The sequence below is a fragment of the Cervus elaphus genome, chromosome X (genome assembly GCF_910594005.1).
Source record: "Cervus elaphus chromosome X, mCerEla1.1, whole genome shotgun sequence".
Lineage (NCBI taxonomy): Eukaryota > Metazoa > Chordata > Mammalia > Artiodactyla > Cervidae > Cervus > Cervus elaphus.
The window spans coordinates 173,690,242-173,710,087 of record NC_057848.1 but is presented as its reverse complement, the minus strand read 5'-3'; the positions used below and the strand labels follow the sequence as shown (position 1 = coordinate 173,710,087).

Sequence of the window (19,846 nt, the reverse complement as noted above, 5' to 3'; positions counted from 1 at the left end):
GGAATCATGAGTTTGTTTTCTATGTCTGTCAGGCTGTTGTATGTAGGTTCCTTTGTATCACCGTTTAGATTTCACACAGAAACAATACCGTATAATATTTGTCTTTGACTTACTTCACTTACCATGATCATCTCTGGCATCATCCACGCTGATGTAGATGGCAATAGTTGATTCTTTTTTATGGCTGAGTAATATTCCACAGTATCTGTGTGTGTACACATGTGTATGCAGAACTGACTCATTAGAAAAGACCCTGATGCTGGGAAAGATTGAAGGCAGGAGGAGAAGGGGGCAACAGAGGACGAGATGGTTGGATGGCATCACCAACTCAATGGACATGAGTTAGAGTAAGCTCTGGGAGTTGGTGATGGACAGGAAAGCCTGGCGTGCTGCGGTTCATGGGGTCGCCAAGAGTCAGACACAACTGAGTGACTGAACTGAACTGAACACATATATATTTCTATGTAGAGAAGAACTTTCAATTTTTTTTTTTAAATTTTAGGATAGGTTGAGTGTTGCTGTCTTCTTTGAGGTTTGTTTGTGTTTTTTTTTTGCTCCACTGAGAAATTCTTTTCTCTTTCTCCTATACTGAATGATAATCTTGCTGGGTAAAGCACCCTCGATTGCAGACGTTTTCCCTTTCTCAGGACTGTGAATAGATCTTGCCGCCCACCCCTACGCCCACCTTGTGGCCTGTGGAGTTTCTGAGAGACATCCGCTGAATGTCTTGGGCCTGAGCTCTGAGCCCACAGTCACCTCTGGGCTGAGTGCACAGTCCCTCTGATCTTGGCGGGAGTGGCTGGAAAAATGGAGGGTGGAGACCAGACAGAGGGGCAGTGGGCCTTCCGCTGCTGGCAGGTGGAGCTCAGGCCCAGCGTGGATGACGGATCCGGGGAATGGTGGCGTCATGGACCCGAGGACCCGATGGGGTTGAAGTGGTTTCCTTGGGGGTGAAGCCTCAATGTTGAGGGTGAATCAGGCAGCTGGTGTGGGGGCTCCTCGGCAGGGCCGCCGTCAGGAGGGACACCGCCCGGGACTGGATTCGGGGCGCCAGGAGTGGGACTGAGACCCAGCACACCCTCCTGGTTAAGATCATGGCCAGGGGCATTATTTCTTCAGTGGCATTTCTGCTTGCTTTTCCTTTGAAACTCAGATAATTCGTTCTGCAAATAAATTGCATTTGTACTCAAACCGGGTTATGATATGTAACCTGTGTTTGTATTTGGAAACCACGTGGTGTTGCTTATTTTTTTTTTCTAGGCTTGCATTGCATAATCTGGACCGTTTTAAAGAGTGTAATTCAGTGGCATTTAGTTCCTCTTCAAAACGCACAACCATCCCCTCTATAAAGTTGCAAAAGCTTGTCATCACCTCCAGACGTGAACACTGTCCCCATGAAGCAGTTCCCACCTGGTCCCTCTCCAGTCCCTGACACCTAACCCAGGTGTTTTCTGCTTCCATGCACTTTGCTTTTCTAGAAAGCTCACAAAAGCGCAGTCAGGCAACAGCAGACCTTGTGTGTTCAGATTCCTAGGTGTGGCTCATACAAATTTTTAAAAAAAGAGTCCATCACCATTGTTTGAGAATTTACTGGGCCACTGACCAGCACAGTGTCTCTAGATGCAGCCGCTTCTGATTATAAAGAAACACAACACAAACGTTTGACTTTTGTCAGGAAAACCCCATCATTTTTTTTCAAGGAGAGATTAGAAAACAACAGAAGGAAAGTTAAGTGGCTCTGGAGGTCACTCAGGAAGCCCGGGCTCACACGTCAGAGGTCCCGTGTCTCCCTGTGGGTGCCCCACATCCATCCCTTGGGTAGCCGCCAGCTTCTTTACCTTGGGGGTCTCAGTCCATGCTGATCCTGCCTAAGAACACGAAAGTCAGGACCCCACGGCCCCTCCCTCACCCAGCGCTCTGCTTTCTCTTCCTCCTCGGGTTCCTCACACTCTTCAGTTCTTTCTTATTCATCGCTAGTCACCTTCTCCTAGAAGGAACAGCCCTTGAAGACCTGGGACCTGCCATCATAGTCAATATCCCGCCCATCAGGCAGCGGCAGAAACTTAAGGACGTTCCTGCCGGTTGGACACATAGAGATTATAAAGGAGGTCATTTGATGGAGATAGAACTCATCTCGGCTTTCCGATGGAGTAGCATCCTCCTACATCACGGGTGGAGATGCCCATGGGCGTAGCAGCCACCCAGTGTGGGGGTCTGCAAGACCCTCTGCTGGGGAGGGAACCCCCCCCAGCCCCGCCTGCAGTGACTGTGCTATTGAGAACCCAGGGGCATGGCTGAAAGCTTATGAGCACAACGTGTATCTGGTAGCATTTTATGGACAGCTCCTGGGCTCGGGGGTGGTGGTGGGGGACAGTTGTTTAAGCCTGTGGACCAATGGATGGAAAATGCCACCCAAACCATTGAGAGTCATGCTTGGAAATAGAATGAAAACCGTGATGCCATGGTCTCTGTCAATAGTCCAGAACGCTCTGTTCAGGATGACGAGCTGCCTTGTTGCATTTTTGTTTGTTTTGTTCAGTTGATCAGTTGTGTCCGACTCTTTGTGACCCCATGGACTTCAGCACGTCAGGCCTCCCTGTCCATCACCAGCTCCCGGAGTTTACCCAAACTCATGTCCATTGAGTTGGTGATGCCATCCAACCATCCCATCTTCTGTTGCCCCCTTCTCCTCCCGACTTCAATCTTTCACCAGACCTTGAGTTCCATTCATACTGATAGGAGAATGAGGCTTTTTCAATCTCCCCAGCTTCATAGGAAACTGCTCATTTTTCTTTCTAAATGAAAAGAAAACGTGTGTGTGGGTGTTTTCAGGAAAGTAAAGAGTCTAGTCCACCAGGCAGGTTTAAAGATCCTTTATTATGGAATCAGTCAGTATGTACAAACTCTAACATGAAAATAATGAGTGACAGAGATCAGACTATTTACAATGCTTTTTTTTTTTACAACATTTCTTTACAAGATTATTTCTAACATGACACACAAACAAAATCATTTATTACATACATAAATAAATATTGACTTTTAAATGACCTGTCTAAGGGACATGGTTTCTACAGGCTGTTTGGATGAGAGAGTAGCCATTCTGTTATCTGCGCACTATGGTTATGTCAAGGAAAAGCCCCAATAGCTCTGCAGAGAGACCTGTATGAGTCACTCTGTGAATGGTGGAACTTGCCAACTGACCAGGAGAGGTGAGAAGCTGAGTTTGGCCATGCAAAACCACAGACACGAGTCGCCAGCTTTGTGCATTTGTATCGTAAGTGAACGTACATGCATCGGGTATTTAGCCTCTGTGTTCTGGTGACCATGTGCAAGTGTGCATAAGTTTAGACTGAGATATTTGCAGTCACAGGACCGAACCTGACAAACCCCACAACATGTGATGTAAGAAAGGGCGTTAAGTAAGACTCCCATCATCGTGAATGATGCTGTCCGGTCTGTAGGACAAAATGAACATTTGTACTCACATGATACCCAAATTCAGCCTTTTAATCAGATTCTTCAGTGGAGATAAAAGATAACCGCTAAAGGGCTTTTTTGGTCCAGTGTAAGCACTTCCCAGGTGTGTCTACTCCAATTGACCCAGTTCCCCCTTGCAGAGGGCAGTTATTCAGTGAACATTGTTACGATGCAGTGATTCTCGTCGGGGGTGACTCTGTACCCCAAGAGGGTGTGGGCCGTGACCACAGAGCGTGTGGTCATTACACCCAGGGTGGGGTGCTCCTCGCCTCTGGTGGGTGGAGACCAGGGGTGCCTCTCCACGCCCCACAGGGCCGAGGACAGATCCTGCCCGCCAACAGAGAACCCTGCAGACCCACATCTCAGCAGTGCTGAGCTGAAGGAGGGGTTCTTCTGCTCTCTAGATGGGTTCTGGGTTCTTCCAGGTCTTCCTAGGACAGAGATCTGTTTGGAAACTTTGGATTTCGGAAAATGTAGCATCATAAACGTTACTGTCTCTTGAAGAAAATTTTATTGGAGTGTAATTGCTTTATAATGTTGTGTTAGTTTCTGCTCAGCTCTAAGTGTACATTTATCCCCTTGTTTCTTGATTTCCTTCCCATTTATGTATATTTAAAAAACACTGGCTGATGTGAAGGGCACACATTCATTTATAAAGATTGCTCCCAGAGCCCACTTAGAACAAGAGGATAGCCCAGATAAATAAACCCATCGCTGAGGAGTGAATATTCTCAGTAAAAAGATGCACTTAGCCGTGATGTATATTGGGTTAGACACCTGTATTTGATGACTTTATGTGGTTGATGAGCTTGACTTTTAAAGAGTAAATACTGTCACTGAATATACTTTGTCTCATATGAGAGAAATGCATCTAATTTCAATAAAACAGAGGATCAGCTACTAAATTGGTTTTAAAATTAAACAACATAAACTTTTAGACTTTTATTACGGCAAATGTTTAAAAATTCAAAAAACTGTAATTATATTTTTGCTCTTTTAAATATTATTGAAATTTATAAAGGAAACTCAGCTTTCTTTTATTGCCTAATTAACAGTTTTCTCTTCCAATAATACTAATAAAATTTATCGAACATTATAGCAGAATGAAATGCTCATAAGACCTGCTTCAGGTATTTTAAGGAAGACAGAAGCTTCAGAACCTTGATCCGAACTAAAAATGTATCTGCTCAACGTCTATGACCCAGGTAAAAGAAATGTCATTAAATTTTACAAAATTCAGTGTGTTTAATAATTTAATAATATTTGCATCTATGTATACACTCCCGCGTTTTAAACTGTACAACAGTACGAAGATGGGCTGGCACAAATACTTACGGATATATTTAGGACAAATGAAGGCAGACAAACACACAGCCAATAATAATTTGAAGCCTTCCCTTCTGAGATTCTGAAGGTTTGAAAATTCAGATGCTGGGCACGGCGTCTTGGGAAAACTCGTGGTTTCAGCGACCATCTCTGGGTTTGCGCATGCGTCCTCCGTGAAGGCGGGCCCTCCCGTCTCCATGCAGAAGGGGAACCCGCTGGCTCTGCAGGACACTCTGTTGCAGAGTCCACCCCAGACCACTTTAGGAGCTGCAGAGAAACAGCCCGAAGCACCACCAGCCGGCTGCACCCTTGAGATCCCTACCTAGCCCCTCGCGCAGGGCTGCAAAGCACCGCCCGCCTGATCAAGCTTCCAAGCGCGGTTGAAGAAGTTTTTTCGATCTGTTCCGTCGGAGATCCATGCCTACCGGCCCTGGGGTTCTCTGGGGAGAGAGGCGTGCATGTGATAACAGGGGTCGTCTCTCTGCCTGGTGTCCGCACTGAAGAGCCTGGACCTCCCGGGGCGAGTCGAGACCCTCACGTTCACGCCCCTCATTGCTAACTCAACCCCCGGCAACCAGGGCGCTCACCGCAGGCTTTTGGGAAGGAAGACAACGGCAGGCTTCCAGGCCCACAAGAGCATTGAGTGAAAACATCCTCGTTTTCCCTGTGTAGATAATGAGATAAGGACGCCCTTCCGTGAAAATGTTTAATTTGGAGAAATCGCTGTTTTCTCATAGAATCGATACCGATGGGGAAAACAGATTATTCCAATGATCTTTAGAGTTGCACCTGCCACTGGTGACTTGGGAAAGCAATTTCTGCAGCGACTGGTACTCAAGCTATCCACGTGTATATGTGTGCGTCTGTGTATGTGTGTGTGTATTTACATGTATGTATATATTGTATGCTGCTGCTGCTGCTAAGTCACTTCAGTCGTGTCCGACTCTGTGCAACCCCACAGAGGGCAGCTCACCAGGCTCCTCTGTCCTTGGGATTCTCCAGGCAATACTGGAGTGGATCGCCATCTCCTTCTCCATATATATTGTATACCTACCCGGAAGTATACAGACACATACATACATGTGTATACACATGGGTGTTTCCTCAAGCAAAAAATATATTAAAACATCTCTGGTTTAAGGGTGCCCCAGTATCCCCCTCAACACTATATACTAACACCGTGTCTTAACTTGAGTTCCTGCTATGAGGCATTAGTATGGAGCCTCATAATTCTTCAATTAAATTTTTCATAATTTTTCATAAAGTTTTCAAATAAGATGTAATAGATTTGAAGGAGTTAAGAAAGGTTTTCCTGTTTAGTTGTTAAGTTGTGTCTGACTCTTTTCGACCCCACGGACTGTAGCCCGCCAGGCTCCTCTGTCCATGGGATTTTCTCCAGGCAAGCATACTGGAGTGGGTTGCCATTTCCTCCTCCAGGGGCATCTTTGCAACCCAGGGATCAAACCCGAATCTCCTGCATTGGCAGGCAGATTCTTTACCACTGAGCCACATGGAAAGCAAAGTCCCCCTCTACCTTTTCTACATTACGGAGAATATTCTACCAAAGAGCTTGCTTTGATTAAGAAAAGGGGGGAAATCTCAGTAAAGATTTGAAAACATTCAATAGTTGGGATTCTTTCATTTCAAGCAAGAGGTTTTGTAGCGTGTCAGACACATGTAAGCGTCAAAACATAATGTACCAGCAACTGTTTTCCCCATTAAGGAAAAAAGGAAAATATAAATAAAAGTATCAGGGAAACTTCTTGTAGGATGAAGTATTAAAAAGCAGCCCCAGAAAGCAGTTTTAATTTCTCCAGGGCAGACTCTGGGTAGCAGTGTTGACTCCTCCTGGCTGGGAATGTCTTAACAGAAATTGTCATTTAGAGGCCAAACTCATCTTTGTCTTTGTATAAAATGGAGCTGAAATGCTTGAAGCTGGAGCATTTTAGGTTTAAATTAATTGGCAATATTTCGGGTTTACCGATTTTTCAGTTGAAAAAAAAAGAAACCACAGGTGATTAAAAACAAAAAATTCATCTTCAGAAATCTTTGAATAAATATTAGGGCGTAAAAATCTGGATACTCCTCTGTGGATCTGGCAAATCAAATCAATAATTTAATTTCCAAGTGTAACTGCTTACGTGCAGGCCTATTACGTGTGTAAATTGTGTAAATTGCTTCTTTGGAGAATCTGTTGATGCAAATTCGGGGACATGTCAGACCTGCATTGGGAGGAGCTCCACCACACAGGCAGGCAAGAATTAGAAGCGGAACAGCGCTGGGCTGCGTGTCGTCTGTTCTCACGGGAACCAGTCCCTCCGCCTTCACAAGGCCCACTGCACGTCCCTGGTTTTTGGGGCGCGTTTTCCGGGGCAGACAGAGCGTTGAGCACCCCGCGGTTATTAGGCAGGGGCGGGCGGTCCTCCGGGAAGGGCCTGGTGCCTCCCAGCGGGCACGGCCAGTCCTTGGGGGGTTGTGCCAGCTTCCACACTCGCTCAGGGTTCAGACGGGCTCTCGGAGCATCTCAGTACCTTTCTTCAGGAGGCTTGTAGTGGTGGGGATGGCGGTGTTTCAGATGGGGGCCTAGAAACAGAACGACGTGTCAGTCCGGCCGCCGTCCCCGGCTGGACCGACCGGAGGAACAGCTGCCTGTCTGGACCCTGCCCGCGGTCCCTGCCACCCAGGTCCTCCTGGCCCTGACTCTGAACCTGCAGACACACATCTACCCTGCCTCTCTTTTCTCTCTGCCTTCCCCGGCTCTCTGGTTCCCTCGGAAAAACCGTAAGATCACAAGAGAAAGAAGACAAGCCTCTTTCTTCATAGTTATATGAGCCGGCCAGAACCCTTTGTATTTCCTCGGAAAACTTTAGAAATTAACACACACTTTCATGACACACACACTTTTCGGTGGAGAGACACTGTAAGTGGTGGGTGGATGTGGTCCCAAACGGGACGGGCCGTCACACAGGGCGCTCCCACTGGGGTGGTTTTTATTTGTCTTTAAACTCCTAAGTGCAAAAAGCTACTGGGGCAAATTTGATCCATCATTTAAAAAAATAAAACCAGGATCATTAATTCTTAGCTTTGACGTGGCTTTTTAAAGTTTAAGCTGAGAAAGCAATGTACATAATCTAAAACCCAACAGGAGGCTCTCTTTGTTTTAAATACACAATTGTTACCATTTAGTTTTGCTAAGGACTAATTTTTGTAAATACACAATTGTTACCACTTAATTTTGCTAATTACTAAATATTGTAAATACACAATTGCTGCCATTTAGTCTTGTTAATAACTAATCTTTGTAAATACACAATTGTTACCACTTAGTTTTGCTAATAACTGTTATAAATACACAATTGTTGCCATTTAGTTTTGCTAATAACTAAAATTAGCTTCCCTATGTTTTTACTAATAGAACAGAGACAAGTGTGAAACAGTGGAGGGGGTGGATGCCTACTATTTCTAGCACACCATCTACATGACTAACTTAAAGTGACGGAAGAATTGAAGCAAAAAGTAAGAATCTGATATTTTAAATGATCTGTTTAAAAACAGGAATAGAATGAAAGCAACGCTCCTAAGATACAGCTGTTGAAATGACTGTTAAAAAAAAAAATTGGTATTTAGCCACAATAATTTGGGAAGACTATCCTCCACGTAGATTCTTCTCTTTGCCCAACACCGTGAGCCGCAGTGTTCCTAGTTTCCACAGCACTTCCCCTGGTCTTGTCCAAGCCTAACTCTCCTCACCTTCTTGACCTCCAGTACACACCCCCACGTTGAGTTACTACCCACATGCCGATGACCTTCAAAGCTTTCAGCGCTGGACCCTGCAGTCCCGAAAGCCTTCAGGAAGTCTCCGTCTCACTATCCCACAGGTGACTCAGATGCAGTCCTCTCTCTGTTAATCTCACCATCCTCCGTCTCACACCCCGACCTAGGCCTCAAGCACCTTGGACCACGGTTCCAGCAAACCACATCCTCTTGCACTAAATAACTCTTGGCTTCCTTCTGCACTTATTCCACTGTGTGTACTTTTTGTTCCCCAACACATACATTTTTAAGTTTTATTAGTATATAGTTGATTTACAAATGTTGCGTTTAATTTCTGCTGTAGACCAGTGATTCAATTTTACATATACAGTATGTATATATATATATAGTACAGTTTTATATATACTGTTTTTATATGTACACACACACTATATATATTCTTTTCCATCATGGTTCCCTGGTGGCTCAGATGGTAAAGCGTCTGCCCGCAACGCGAGAGACCTGGGCTTGATCCCTGGGTTGGGAAGATCCCCTGGAGAAGGAAATGGCAACCCCACTCCGGTGCTCTTGCCTAGAAAATTCCATGGATGGAGGAGCCTAGTGAGCTACGGTCCATGGGGCCCCAAAGAGTCAGACACGACTAAGTGACTTCCCTTTCTTTCTTATCACAGAATATAGGATACAGTCCCCTTGCTCACACACAATGTATATTCTTTTCCATCGTGGTTTATCACAGAATATAGGATGCAGAATGTTCCCTTGCTCCACGGTAGGACCTTGGTGTTTATCCATCCTATGTATACTGGTTTCTATAGTCCCAAACTCCCGCAGGTCTGTTCTGTCTATCTGTGAGTCCGTTTCTGATTCACAGTTAAGTTCCTTTGTGCCGTACTTTAGATTCCACGTGAGTGACATCTATGAAACAAGAACAGACTAACAGACATAGAGAACATACTTGTGGCTGCGGAGGGTGGAAGGGAGGGTGGGGTTGGGGGCGGACCATGACTTTAGGGTTAACAGACCCAGCACATATTCAATCACTGCCAAAGCTAACAGTTCCGGCCCCTGAAGAGATCACTAGATTTTCTTTCCCGTTTTTTTTTTAACATCAGTAAACACACTTGGATGAAAACTCCTTTATGGTAAATAACTGCAACCACCCCCCAACACGTCTCCTTAGTGCTGCCCGGGAGGCTGTTTGTTTTGAAACAATAGGTGACGATTATTTTTAATCTACTTGATTTAGCAGGAAGTCAAGTAGATTGATTTGGGTTATATTGGGAAGAAAATTTATGTAATATAGATTGTGAAAGTGAAAGTTGGGGCAGTGGTGTCCCGCTCTTTGCGACCCTAAGGACTATACAGTCCATGGAATTCTCCAGGCCAGAATACTGGAGTGGGTAGCCTTTCCCTTCTCCAGGGGGTCTTCCCAACCCAGAGATCAAACCCAGGTCTCCCGCATTGCGGATGACTCTTTACCAGCTGAGCCACGAGGGAAGCCCAAGGATACTGGAGTGGGTAGCCTATCCCTTCTCCATGGGGTCTTCCTGACCCAGGAATCAAACCAGGGTCTCCTGCATTGCAGGCAGATTCTTTACCAGCTGAGCTACCAGGGGAGCCGATAAGATTATATATAGTAGAAATATATGTAATAAGCTCCATAGCAAAGTAATATTTCTTATATAGTTATATTTGAACATCTTAATCTTTAGAGTGATACGAGATGACAGATTTTTTTCCCCCTTGTGTGGGTGCATGCTAAGTCACTTCAGTGGTGTCCGATTCTGTGCGACCCCATGGACTATAACCCGTCCAGGCTCCTCTGTCCATGGGACTCTCCAGGTAAGAAAACTGGAGTGGGTTGCCATGCCCTCCTCCAGGGGATCTTCCCGACCCAGGGATCAAGCCTTATGTCTCTAACATCTGCCTGCACTGGAAGCCCTAGCTCTTGTGTATTTACGGTTAGAAGATAAGGAAGAAGCATGCCTTCTGTAGGGCAAAAAAGTAACAGAAGGGGAGGAGGAGGCTGCATGGGAGAGAAAAAGGGAGCGAGTCAGGTCTGCTGGGAGGAAGCACGTATAAAGGGGAGGGAGGGCTTCAGGTTCAGAGAACTCCCCTTGGGTAGGAGCCTGCAATGCTGGATCCATGGATTTTCATTTTTCCACTAAGACTTCTGTGTGTCTGCAAGCCGGGCGGTACCCCCCAACCCCAGCAGGGACTCACGGTGCACGTCGGGCGTCCGGAAGGTCCTAATGGTGGCGGGCCCCTCCCCGCCCGCGGTCAGCACCTGCACCTCCAGGCGGTAGAGGGTGGCGGGCCGCAGACCCGGGACCGAGAGCTCGGGGTGATCCTGGGGAAGGGGAGGGAAGGGGTTGGGGAACACGGGCCGTCAGGCGCCGCCTCTGACCACGACCCGCGTCGGGACTCTCCTCCAGAGACCACGCCCCCTCATGACGTCACCGTGTTACACGCGGTTCGCTCGCTTGGACTCCACCGTGTTCGGGGGTCCAGTGGTCTGTCCACGTTCGCCGGAGACCATCCCCCCTCCCGGGTGCTCTGGGCAGCAAGGAGACCCCGACTCTTGGCAGCCAAGAGCTCAGATGAGCCAGGCCAGTTCTTGGCGCTCACCCCCGCCCCCTCCCGGGGACGATTTTCCATTCCTGGAACCTAAGACTTTCCCAGGCTTTAAAAGTTTTCATCTGCACATCTTGTGATGTGAATTCTTGATAATCCACATCTCGGGGAAACGCGCCAACTTGCACTCCTTAAAAGACAGTATCTGTCAGTGCCGGCAGCCAAAAAAATGTTTCTTTTTATGCCAACGCTTTTTTTTGGGGGGGAGGTGTCTCAGAACTCAATAGAACCTAAGCACATACACAGAATAATTACTGTCCAATTCCATGGAATTTTTTTTTTTCCTTCCTGGATTTAAGTTATTTTTTTCTCTTTTTGGAGCAAGAGTTGCATATTCTAAGGGTGTTTTGAGAGTTGGTAAAAGCCCACACATGCTTTTTTTTCTCCCCCCAAGCCAAGGAATTAAGTTGGCCTGGAAGGCACTCCAGCTCATTATGTGCTCTGGCCAGATTTGAAGGGGAAAATGAAGAGAAAGAACAAGGTTCTTTTAGCTCTTTCCCCCCCAAATTTAACACTTCAAACGGGGCACGTCTGCTTGGCCCAAAAGGACAGGGATTCAAAAGAACATAAAATGGTGAAACCTTTGCGTTCTGTGTGGACAGGAGAGGTCTCCTGAAGAGCTGGCCCTGGTCATCACGTTTAGCTAGATGACAGTTTCTCCTAAGTTTATGGTGATGATAATTGATCTACAGGAACCCTGGTGTTGTGTTCCGATTCTTACAAAAGAATTCACTGGGGTCCCACAGGAACCCTGGCAGTGTGTTTTGACTGTTGCAAAAGAATTCATGCAGGAGAAGAAAGCCTACATGTGAGTCTCAGCAAGCCGGCCCTGCAGTGGGGGTTTGCGGTGCCCGAGTGCCTCCCCCAGGGATGCTCCGGCCGCGTGGTGGGGGGACCCACCCCGAGATGGGGTGGGCGGACGGGTGCTCACCGCGGGCAGGATCTGGGACTGTGAGATGATGCTGTTCGGGAGGCTGTTGGGCCGGCTCTCGGTGGTGACCTCGGCCCAGGTCACCTGGAAGCCGGTGGCCGGCCGCGGCAGGCCCGCCTTGCTGACCGTCCAGGAGAAGTGCCCCGTGATGTTGGCGTCGTGCACCGCGAAGGAGGCGGACAGGTTCTCGGGCTTGGCCTGCACTTTGGGGCGCACGTGACTGCGACCTGTGGGTGCAGGAAGGGGAACCGCGGGGTGGGGGGTTAGGGGGGTGGAGAGAGAACAGTTGTGCACCCTGGGGAGGAGGCAGTGTTCAGACTGCGGTTCTCTGGGCCCCAGGGTCAGCGACGCAGCCTCCCTTGGCTGGGCGGGGTGGGGGGGGGGGGGTGTCCCACGGCCACCTGGGCGGATGGCATCTGAGTTAGACCCTCATCTCTGCAGCTCTGAGCCCAGTGGCTGCTCATGGCTCAGGGTCATTTTTGAGTCCAGCTTGCACATGGGGGTGGACAATGCAGAAAAGAGTGCCGTGATCTCAGAGGACCCGGCCACCGAGAGGGCAGGAGTGGGTGCTGGGGGAGGGGGCGGGTGGGGAAGGCTGGGGTCGCCATGAGAGCCGTCGGCAGTGACCAGGGTTAGCTCCCAGGCGGGGCCTCTGAGGATAAGTGACCCTCGATGTGGGCTGGGGCTGCAGAAGGTGGAGACGGGGGATGGAAAGGGTGTGAAGGGTGATGCCCCTGGGGCCGGGCTGAGCACAAGTCAAGTGAATTAGACGAGGTGCCCCGCAGCACCTGCGGAGAGGTGCCGGCCCCCTCTTCTCAGGGTTTGAGCTTCCAAGCTTGGGCTTCCCTGGTGGCTCAGCTGGTAAAGAATCTGCCTGCAATGCAGGAGACCCTGATTCAGTTCCTGGGTTGGGAAGACCCCCTGGAGAAGGGAAAGGTAGCCACTCCAATATTCTTGGACTTTCCTGGTGGCTCAGCTGGTAAAGAATCTGCCTGCAATGCAGGAGACCCTGACTCAGTTCCTGGGTTGGGAAGATCCCCTGGAGAAGGGAAAGGCTACCCACTCCGGTATTCTGGCCTGGAGAATTCCATGGACTGTCCATGGGGCCGCAAAGAGTCAGACACAACTGAGCAACTTTCATTTTCAAGTTCTAAGGGCTGATCCTTCAGCAAAGCCTGTGTCGCTAAGTGCAGCTGGACTTCTGAACTGATGTGAACATTCATACACAGGTTACCTCCAGACAGGGCTGTCCTAGGGCCGTCTAGAAAGGGGTGATCCTTGTGGGTCTCAGGGCCTTGTGAATCACGCTTTGGAGCTGTGCCCACCGCCGCGCCCCCCGGGATTCCAGGTGACACGTACCCTCCTCCACGCCGGGGCAGCTGAAGTGCTTGTGGGTCTTCCCCTTGAGCGCGGAGCATGGCGGGGTCGTGAAGGACGCGCTCTCCGCCTTCCAGCGGCCCAGGGGCCGTGCGGCTTGCACGATCACCTTGTATTTGCAGGAGAACGACAGGTCTGGAAGAATCATGTAGTTTTCCTAGAGCGAGATGGAGACAGAACAGGCCAGCTGTAAAAATCTCACAAGGGAACGGACTTGGCAGGAGATGCAGTGATATCCCAGGCGGTTGTCTGCTTGTAATGTGGCAGGGCGGTGTGTGTGTATGTGATACGGCCTTTACACAAAACACATAGGGTCCCCGCCGAGATGAATCACAACCATGACCCACTCCCTGGGCGAGGGGGGTCACCCAGGCTCTAGAATAACCGGGGAGAAGCATTCGGTCCACGGCAGCCCCCTTCTGACCGTCACGACCAGCCATGGCGAGCTGGCTGGACAGAGAGGGTGAAAAGCTGTGACTATCAAACTGATTTGTTATTAAAAAAAAAAAAGCTAGCTCGGGCTTCCTCCCAGACGCAGGCTCAGTTTAGACCTGAGTCTTTCCTGAAGGCAGAGAAGACATTCTGGAGGCACATCTCTCCTCCCCTTTCTGGACGGCTCTCTCTGGTTGGTTCCGGCCAGAATGTGATGATTAAACAGGGTCACGAGGCCAGGCTCAACAGTGGAGGGCTGAGGGGCTGGGAGTGTGGCCTTGCAGGAAGAGGAAGCTGACGGTGATGGTGATAACAAGCTACTGTGCTGTTTCTCTCTCTCTCTGTGTGAGCGTGTGCGTGCCCACTGTAGGATGTCGTTGTTGTGGCCTCCTGCACACATATAGAACCTTACCGGAACAGGAAAGCTGACCGTGACGGTTGTAACAAGCTAAGGCGAGGTTTGCCTCCCTTGTGTGTGAGCGTGTGTGTGTGTGTCCATTCTGGGGTGTCGCTGTCAGGACCTCATGTATGCTACATATATAACCTTATAGGAACAGGAAAGCTGACGGTGATGGTTGTAACAAGTTAGTGTGATGTCTCCTTCCCTTGGTGTGTGAGGGTGTGTGTGTGTTCCTTCTAGGGTGTCGTTGTCAGGACCTCGTGTATACTACATATGTAACCTTACAGGAACAGGAAAGCTGATGGCGATGGTTGTAACAAGCTAGTGTGAGGTTTCTTACCCTTGGTGTGTTAGAGTGTGTGTGTCCATTCTAGGCCAGCAGCTGTGTTAGGGTGTGTGTGTGTCCATTCTAGGTGAGTTGTGTTAGGGTGTGTGTGGGTCAATTCTAGGCAAGCAGCGGTCACGGCCTCCTGCCCCCGTTCAAGAGCTGCCACGGGGATGGTGTCTGGGACCCTTAAGGTCAGAACGGCACGTGCTGGGGCCCAGGGCGGGTGGGTCATCCACCCCCTGCAGGAGCTGGCGCAAGATAGGGATGTAGCTAAAGGCAATGCCGAGGGACAGGGTGGCAGAGAAACGCCCTGGGAAAATGAGGCCTTCACGTCATGGGTGTATCCGACTCAAAATGGAGAAGAGAATTCAGGGCTTCTGTTTGATTAAGATGAAGCATACTCCCAGGCTCTCCGCGTTTGCCCTGGGAGTGCCTTGTGAGCTGTGTCTGGAAATTCCGCGTCTCAGGGTCTCCCCCCACCCATGCTGACAACAGGCAGGGATGAGGGGAGAGTGAACACGTGACCCTGTGTCTCCTCCCCACCTGTCCCGAAGGTAACGGGTCGGTGAACGAGTCACCCCACGGCACGTTCAGCCTGCACCTCTGCCCGCCCAGCTGTACCCACAGGCCGGGTGTGTCTAAGAGGCACCGAGCACCCCCCCGACCCCCCACCCCCGCCCACGCCGTTTCAAGCCTCCTCCTACTCACCTGGGTCACAGCCGAAGACGCCTCCAGCCTGGCGGATTCGTTGTGGGCGCAGACTTCCGGAAACCACTCCACGTGATACTGTCCGACACCGGAATCTGTAAGGTGAATGCAGTTAAGCCAAAAAAAAAAAAACAGTCCGCAAGCAAGAGGGCTCGTGGTCAGATGTTCCCGAAGCAGAGGGCTTGTGGTCAGATGTTCCCAAAGCCGGAGACAAAGGCAGGAGGCATAGGAACCTGCAGGCAATGCAGACAGGTACCCGCCAGGCCGAGGAGGGAGGGCTCCCCAGATTCTGCCTACACTGTTTCCTTAGTAAAAAATCAGCTCAGGACTTCCCCGACGGTCCAGTGGTTGGGACTCTACCTTCCAATGCTGGGGGTGTCGGTTCCAGCTCTGTTTGGAGAGCTAAGATCCCACACGCCTGGTGGCCAAAGAACCAAAACATAAAACGGAAGCGATACCGCTTCACACATTCCATGAAGGCTTTAAAAACGGTCGGTATCAAAGAAATCTTCAAGAATGGAGTCAGGGGAAAGAATGAAGTTGGGGGGGGGGGAACGTAACAGCATAAAAGGAAATTGAGATACGAGAACCAGATAGAAAAAGAAATCATGAGAAACGTGACAGTGTGATGCGTCCGCAGAGGTCTTGAGCCTAACCGGGCCGTGGCGCCCATGGTAAGGAAACCCGATGAGAATGGGGGACGCTCAGCGTCTGTCCTCTTGTTTCCTAGGTGATGAGAGAGACTCCGCACGAGTCTCTGAATCCTGCATGTTTCTGAGGAAGCTGGTGGAAGAAATCCTGAAGCCGGGCAGGAATAAATGCTTGGCCCTGCCTCACCCTGAAGGCCTGGCCGCCCCGGTGTGCTCTGTGTGGGCTTTGTGTGTGCACCGTGTGTGCTCCGTGTGTGCACCGTGTGTGCTCCGTGTGTGCTCTGTGTGGGCTCCGTGTGTGCTCCAAGTGACTCCATGTGTGCTCCGTGTGGACTCCATTTGTGCTCTGTGTGGAGTCCATGTGAACTCCGTGTGAGCTCTGTGTGGACTCCGTGTGTGCTCCAAGTGACTCCGTGTATGTTCTGTGTGGATTCTGTGTGGACTCTGTGTGTGCTACATGTGTGCTCCGTGTGGACTCCATGTGAATTCCGTGTGTGCTCCGTGTGGACTCCATGTGGACTCCGTGTGTGCTCCGTGTAGACTCGGTGTATGCTCCATGTGGATTCCATGTGTGCTCCATGTGTGGACTGCATGTGAACTCCGTGTGTGCGCCGTGTAGACTCCATGTGTGCTCTGTGCGGACTGTGTGTGTGCTCTGTGTGAACTCCGTGTGTGCTGTGTGGACTCCGTGTGGACTCCATGAGTGCTCTGTGTGTACTCCGTGTGTGCTCCATATGGGCTCCATGTGTGCTCCGAGTGGACTCCATGTGTGCTCCGTGTGGACTCCATTTGTGCTCTGTGTGGAGTCCATGTGAACTCCGTGTGAGCTCTGTGTGGACTCCGTGTGTGCTCCATATGGACTCCGTGTGTGCTCCAAGTGACTCCGTGTGGACTCCATATGGACTCCGTGTGTGCTCCATATGGACTCCATGTGTGCTCCGAGTGACTCCGTGTGGACTCCATATGGACTCCATGTGTGCTCCGTGTAGACTCGGTGTATGCTCCATGTGGATTCCATGTGTGCTCCATGTGTGGACTCCATGTGAACTCCGTGCGTGCTCCGTGTGGAGTCCGTGTGTGCTCCGTGTATGCTCTGGGTGGACTCCATGTGACCTCTGTGTGTGCTCTGTGTGGACTCCATGTGAACTCCATGTGTGCTCCATGTGGACTCCGTGTGTGCTCCATGTGGACTCCATGTGTGCTCCGTGTGGATTCCGTGTGTGCTCCGTGTATGCTCTGGGTGGACTCCATGTGACCTCTGTGTGTGCTCTGTGTGGACTCCATGTGAACTCCATGTGTGCTCCATGTGGACTCCGTGTGTGCTCCATGTGGACTCCATGTGTGTTCCATATGGATTCCGTGTGTGCTCCGTGTGGATTCCGTGTGTGCTCCGTGTATGCTCTGTGTGGACTCCATGTGAACTCCGTGTGTGCGCCATGTAGACTCCATGTGTGCTCTGTGTGGACTGTGTGTGTGCTCTGTGTGAACTCCGTGTGTGCTGTGTGGACTCCGTGTGTGCTCTGTGTGTACTCCGTGTGTGCTCCATATGGACTCCATGTGTGCTCCGAGTGACTCCGTGTGGACTCCATATGGACTCCGTGTGTGCTCCGTGTAGACTCGGTGTATGCTCCATGTGGATTCCATGTGTGCTCCATGTGTGGACTGCATGTGAACTCCGTGCGTGCTCCGTGTGGAGTCCGTGTGTGCTCCGTGTATGCTCTGGGTGGACTCCATGTGACCTCTGTGTGTGCTCTGTGTGGACTCCATGTGAACTCCATGTGTGCTCCATGTGGACTCCGTGTGTGCTCCATGTGGACTCCATGTGTGTTCCATATGGATTCCGTGTGTGCTCCGTGTGGATTCCGTGTGTGCTCCGTGTATGCTCTGTGTGGACTCCATGTGAACTCCGTGTGTGCGCCGTGTAGACTCCATGTGTGCTCTGTGCGGACTGTGTGTGTGCTCTGTGTGAACTCCGTGTGTGCTGTGTGGACTCCGTGTGGACTCCATGAGTGCTCTGTGTGTACTCCGTGTGTGCTCCATATGGGCTCCATGTGTGCTCCGAGTGGACTCCATGTGTGCTCCGTGTGGACTCCATTTGTGCTCTGTGTGGAGTCCATGTGAACTCCGTGTGAGCTCTGTGTGGACTCCGTGTGTGCTCCATATGGACTCCGTGTGTGCTCCAAGTGACTCCGTGTGGACTCCATATGGACTCCGTGTGTGCTCCATATGGACTCCATGTGTGCTCCGAGTGACTCCGTGTGGACTCCATATGGACTCCATGTGTGCTCCGTGTAGACTCGGTGTATGCTCCATGTGGATTCCATGTGTGCTCCATGTGTGGACTCCATGTGAACTCCGTGCGTGCTCCGTGTGGAGTCCGTGTGTGCTCCGTGTATGCTCTGGGTGGACTCCATGTGACCTCTGTGTGTGCTCTGTGTGGACTCCATGTGAACTCCATGTGTGCTCCATGTGGACTCCGTGTGTGCTCCATGTGGACTCCATGTGTGCTCCGTGTGGATTCCGTGTGTGCTCCGTGTATGCTCTGGGTGGACTCCATGTGACCTCTGTGTGTGCTCTGTGTGGACTCCATGTGAACTCCATGTGTGCTCCATGTGGACTCCGTGTGTGCTCCATGTGGACTCCATGTGTGTTCCATATGGATTCCGTGTGTGCTCCGTGTGGATTCCGTGTGTGCTCCGTGTATGCTCTGTGTGGACTCCATGTGAACTCCGTGTGTGCGCCATGTAGACTCCATGTGTGCTCTGTGCGGACTGTGTGTGTGCTCTGTGTGAACTCCGTGTGTGCTGTGTGGACTCCGTGTGGACTCCATGAGTGCTCTGTGTGTACTCCGTGTGTGCTCCATATGGACTCCATGTGTGCTCCGAGTGACTCCGTGTGGACTCCATATGGACTCCGTGTGTGCTCCGTGTAGACTCGGTGTATGCTCCATGTGGATTCCATGTGTGCTCCATGTGTGGACTGCATGTGAACTCCGTGCGTGCTCCGTGTGGAGTCCGTGTGTGCTCCGTGTATGCTCTGGGTGGACTCCATGTGACCTCTGTGTGTGCTCTGTGTGGACTCCATGTGAACTCCATGTGTGCTCCATGTGGACTCCGTGTGTGCTCCATGTGGACTCCATGTGTGTTCCATATGGATTCCGTGTGTGCTCCGTGTGGATTCCGTGTGTGCTCCGTGTATGCTCTGTGTGGACTCCATGTGAACTCCGTGTGTGCGCCGTGTAGACTCCATGTGTGCTCTGTGCGGACTGTGTGTGTGCTCTGTGTGAACTCCGTGTGTGCTGTGTGGACTCCGTGTGGACTCCATGAGTGCTCTGTGTGTACTCCGTGTGTGCTCCATATGGGCTCCATGTGTGCTCCGAGTGGACTCCATGTGTGCTCCGTGTGGACTCCATTTGTGCTCTGTGTGGAGTCCATGTGAACTCCGTGTGAGCTCTGTGTGGACTCCGTGTGTGCTCCATATGGACTCCGTGTGTGCTCCAAGTGACTCCGTGTGGACTCCATATGGACTCCGTGTGTGCTCCATATGGACTCCATGTGTGCTCCGAGTGACTCCGTGTGGACTCCATATGGACTCCATGTGTGCTCCGTGTAGACTCGGTGTATGCTCCATGTGGATTCCATGTGTGCTCCATGTGTGGACTCCATGTGAACTCCGTGCGTGCTCCGTGTGGAGTCCGTGTGTGCTCCGTGTATGCTCTGTGTGGACTCCATGTGAACTCCGTGTGTGCGCCGTGTAGACTCCATGTGTGCTCTGTGCGGACTGTGTGTGTGCTCTGTGTGAACTCC

At 50.4% G+C, this 19,846-nt stretch overlaps 1 protein-coding gene across 1 annotated transcript in view; it reads right to left on the bottom strand.

The window, feature by feature from the left end:
• Positions 1–2,857: 2,857 nt before the first annotated feature.
• The window catches only part of ANOS1 (anosmin 1), a 201,038-nt gene continuing 184,049 nt past the window's right edge, over positions 2,858–19,846 (bottom strand). Inside the window, exons 10-14 of the mRNA XM_043895522.1 lie at positions 15,391–15,485; positions 13,505–13,679; positions 12,146–12,372; positions 10,804–10,930; positions 2,858–7,389 (exon numbers count right to left, since the gene is read on the bottom strand). Coding sequence (XP_043751457.1) covers positions 7,331–7,389; positions 10,804–10,930; positions 12,146–12,372; positions 13,505–13,679; positions 15,391–15,485 — 683 coding nt within the window. The 3' untranslated portion in view covers positions 2,858–7,330. The remainder of the gene's footprint in view (positions 7,390–10,803; positions 10,931–12,145; positions 12,373–13,504; positions 13,680–15,390; positions 15,486–19,846) is intronic.